Source organism: Amyelois transitella, chromosome 7, assembly GCF_032362555.1.
Source record: "Amyelois transitella isolate CPQ chromosome 7, ilAmyTran1.1, whole genome shotgun sequence".
Classification (NCBI taxonomy): Eukaryota; Metazoa; Arthropoda; class Insecta; order Lepidoptera; family Pyralidae; genus Amyelois; species Amyelois transitella.
In genome coordinates, this window is record NC_083510.1 from 10,594,851 (window position 1) to 10,599,174 (window position 4,324).

Here is a 4,324-nt window from a genome sequence, read left to right on the forward strand (position 1 = left end):
ATTTTAGAGTTAATAATAAAATAGTTACACGACCCAAACTCAAATGAGATGTAATTGAATTGCAAAAAGCGACATCGGAGTGTGACTGACAAGCGACATCCGAGTGTGACTGACAATTATCAAGATAACACAATGACAGCCTATTTAAATTAAAATAAAAAAAAAGATAAAAAGCTTTAAAACTTTATTATAATCTTTACCGCCTAAATCCGCCTCTGTTGGAGTTAATAATAAAATTGTTACATGATGCATAATGAGATGTAATTGAACTGTTATGTCAAGAGAATCAGTGTCATCATGATTACTATCTTGGCGGTTCTTTGAAGTCCTTAAAGTTAATTAACAAAAGAAAGTAAGGACCCCGAGAGCCGACATTGATAGAGGTTTTTAATTTTAATAGTAAGTATTAAAAGATGACTTTTCTCCGAATTCTAAAGTATCGATTTAAATGTGTTATTTCTTACTAATTAAGCATTACACGTATTTATCCCTTACGGGGAAGACAGAATCACTCTCTTCTTTGCGTGTTCCACGATGCATCCTCCGCAAAATATTTCGGTTGTTTTAGTACGACAATCGTACTAAAACAACCTTCTTTTTCCCATGGATGTCGTAAAAGGCGACTAAGGGATAAAGATACATTTGGGATTCTTTTTTAGGCGATGGGCTAGCAACCTGTTACTATTTGAATCTCAATTCTATCGTCAAGCCAAAAAGCTGACCGTTACCTATCAGTCTATTGAAGATTGTTGGTTCTGTCTACCCCGCAAGGGAATAGACGTGAATATGTATGTATGTAGAATAACGGGAGAGAGAAATGGTGGGGTTACTAACGATTTATGTCGGTGGAGCTACGAACAAACATTGCGCAAACGACGAGTAAATTTTTTTTTATTATGTAAATTAAAACGAACACTTAACAAATTTACTGAACTAAAACGACAATAACATTAATAACAACAGTTAAATAAATTAAGTAGCAGTAATCCATAACTGCCTGGGCGTTACGACGCGAATTTATTCCCCACGTGGTGTCTGACGCCCCACTTATAGTTGGCGTTCTTGTCCGTCTTCACAAAGGTGTGGACGGGGCCTGTCACGCCGCTGCTGCTCCGGTGGTCAGGGTCCTCGTCATGGTCGTGGTACTGGCGTTTGGGGCGCTCCCACTGGGGTACTTCGCTCTGTGGTGGCGCTGGGCGGACTGAAATTTGTTGAAGAGGTTATAATTTCTGCATCTGTTAATGACTGAAAATCAACTGGAATCCTCCTCCTCAGTCGTTCACTCTTGACAGAGTGGTCGTGGTTTTATGACGATGCGTCTTTTTTGGATAATGAGCCCCAGCGATGCGCCTCCATTTGTTGCGGTCTTCAGCGTTACGGGAACATTGGACTATAGATGCTATACATACATACATACATATGATCACGTCTATATCCCTTGCGGGGTAGACAGAGCCAACAGTCTTGAAAAGACTGAATGGCCACGTTCAGCTATTTGGCTTAATGATAGAACCGAGATTCAAATAGTGACAGGTTGCAAGCCCATCGCCTAAAAGAGGAATCCTAAGCTTATAAGCCTATCCCTTAGTCGCCTTTTACGACATCCATGGGAAAGAGATGGAGTGGTCCTATTCTTTTTTGTAATAGTGCCGGGAACCACACGGCACATAGATGCTATAGCTATAGATTATAGATGCAACTGGAATCCACAGACTTAATGCTGGTGCCGTGCAATTCCCGGCACCAGTACAAAATAGAATAGGACCAATCCATCTCTTTCCCATGGATGTCGTAAAAGGCGACTAAGGGATAGGCTTACAAACTTGGCATCTTTTTCTGGGCTAGCACCCTGTCAATATTTGAATCTCAATTCTATCATTAAGCTGAACGTGGCCATTCAGTCTTTTCAAGACTGCTGGCTCTGTCTACCCTGCAAGGGATATAGACGTGACCATAATGTATGTATGCTATTAGCATTGTCTACCAGTCAACCAATTGGTCTGACAGAGAACTAAATAAATATTTTAATACCTACACAAAATATAAAAAAGGAAATAATTAGATACCTATACCTAATAAACGTAGGTATATTAAAACCTGTATACCCGTGATTTGAAATTAGAACGACTTGGGGATGTCCTCATTAATTAACATTAATTTGAAATATCGATATTTCGCTGCCACGCTATAAAGAGCTGTTGGAGTGAACCATAATTATTTTAATCTTATCTTCCTGAATAAATACAATAAATATATCTTACCTGGAATCCTGTAATGTGGCGGTGCCGGCGCGTACCTCGTAACCCTGATAGGTCTTACTCCAGGATAGAGTGGAATGGACCATGATGAACCAGCTGCTATGACGCATGCGAATATTAACTGGAAATAAATAGAGATAACATAAGGTGTGTCCCGTGTTGTTCCCGGCACCAAAAAAAAAAAAGAATACGACCACTCCATCTATTTCTTTTGACGGCCTCTGTGGCGCAGCGGTAGTACGCTTGTCTGTGTCACCGGAGGTCCCGGGTTCGAATCCCGGCCAGGGCATGATGAGAAAAGAACTTTTTCTGATTGGCCTGGGTCTTGGATGTTTATTTATTTGAATATAGTATCGTTGAACTTTCTTCGAGGCTTACTCAATCAGTGTAATTTATTTCGTATATTTATTTATTATTTTTTTCCCATGGATGTTGCAAAAAGCGACTAAGGTTTAGGCTTATAAACACGGGATTCTTCTTTTTGGCGATGGGCTACACAACTTGCCACTATATATAAATGTATATATATATATATATATATATATATATATATATATATATATATATATATATATATAGCCTTGCAGCTGAACGTGGCCTATCAGTCTTTCAAGACTGCTGGAATCTCAAATTTATCTGCTTATCCCTTAGTCGCCTCTTACGACATCCTTGGAAAAGGGATGAAGCGGTCCTATTCTTTTTTCTATTGGCACCGGGAACCACACGGCTTTAGTGGCATATTTTGATTGCCACAACGAAGAAAAGAAAATAAGACCGCGCATTGTAATTTCGTTAAATTCATTAATAGGTGTATTATTTATGAATTATTTATTATTTAAGGATGTCCTTTAACGCAACTTCAATAAACACGATGATTAATGAAAAAAGAATTAAATTACAATAAAATTATGTAAATCGCCTAAAAGATAAATAAAGTTACGTACATACATATATGTATATGTTGGTAACTACAGTTAAAAACTCACCAAAATGCGGCTATCCATTTCACAAACCGATCAATGTCGCCAATGTGCCGATCGCTTGTCAAATCAAGATGGCGGGATCAACAACATCTTTTATAAACTTAGAAAAAGTGTACACTTTCTCGCATTTTAACGGTCGAACGCGTACGGAAATGATTTAGTTCCGCGGACAATCGGATGGGAGATAGATAGCTGTTAGTAATCGATTACGTTGGGTAGTACTTACTTACTTTAATTTTTAGTTGAAGAATATGTTAGTTAAAATATTAATTTTACACCAGTGTGCCGTGTGGTTCCTGGCACCTGGCAACTCTTTTCCATGGATGTCGTAAAAGGCGACTAAGGGATAGGCTTATTAAGTTGGGATTCTCCTTTTAGGCGATGGGCTAGCCACCTGTCACTATTTGAATCTCAATTCGATCGTTAAGCCTAATAGCTGGACGTGGCCTATCAGTCTATTTTCTTCTTTATTCAAATTTTCAAAATTTGAATTTCTTTGCTTCTTGGCGTTTTATTCATATCTAACTATATCCCTTGCGGGGCATACAGAGCCAACAGTCTTGCAAAGACTGAAAGGCTCTGACTGTACTGAAGGACTGAAGTAATGATAGAATTTTGATTTAAATAATGTGAGGTTGCTAGCCAATCTAATCAAAGACGAATTCAAAGTTTAGAATCTTTATCTATCCCTTAGTCGCTTTACACGACATTTCGAACGAACAACGTGGAATTGAATAAAATAAAACTAGTAACCTAAGTAATTCTTTCTGAGTAAATTCGTGACACGGTAGCAAGTATAAAGCCGGATGGAATTATTTAACGCTTTATTATTTCATCAATTTTAATTACTCACAGCTTCACAATTTAATCTCGATCGAAATTTAAATTATGTAATAACTAATTCATGGGAGAAACTTAGTTAGTGTACCTAACAAAAGAACATGCTGTAATAACTGAAAGTTTTGATAACGCTTAGAAATAATTGATTGCTTAATGGAAATTAGGAGATACTGCTATAACTTTCTTTTTCTCATCATATTTCATACTAGCTGTGCCCGCGACTTCGTCCGCGTGGAATAGTTA

The 4,324-nt window shown here is 37.9% G+C and overlaps 1 protein-coding gene across 1 annotated transcript; it reads right to left on the bottom strand.

The window, feature by feature from the left end:
- Nucleotides 1-1,004: 1,004 nt before the first annotated feature.
- LOC132901920 (uncharacterized) lies at nucleotides 1,005-3,262 on the bottom strand. The gene is made up of 3 exons (XM_060945143.1): nucleotides 3,245-3,262; nucleotides 2,262-2,379; nucleotides 1,005-1,201 (listed from the first exon to the last, which is right to left on the bottom strand). Exons 1-3 carry the CDS (start codon nucleotides 3,260-3,262, stop codon nucleotides 1,005-1,007), a joined length of 333 nt encoding a protein of 110 aa, XP_060801126.1.
- Nucleotides 3,263-4,324: the final 1,062 nt, after the last annotated feature.

Excerpts from the sequence above, each read along its gene's own strand:
- LOC132901920 (XM_060945143.1), bottom strand. Across the intron at positions 1,202-2,261 it reads GCCACATTACAGGATTCCAG|TCCGCCCAGCGCCACCACAG; the intron begins GTAAGATATATT and ends AACAAATTTCAG.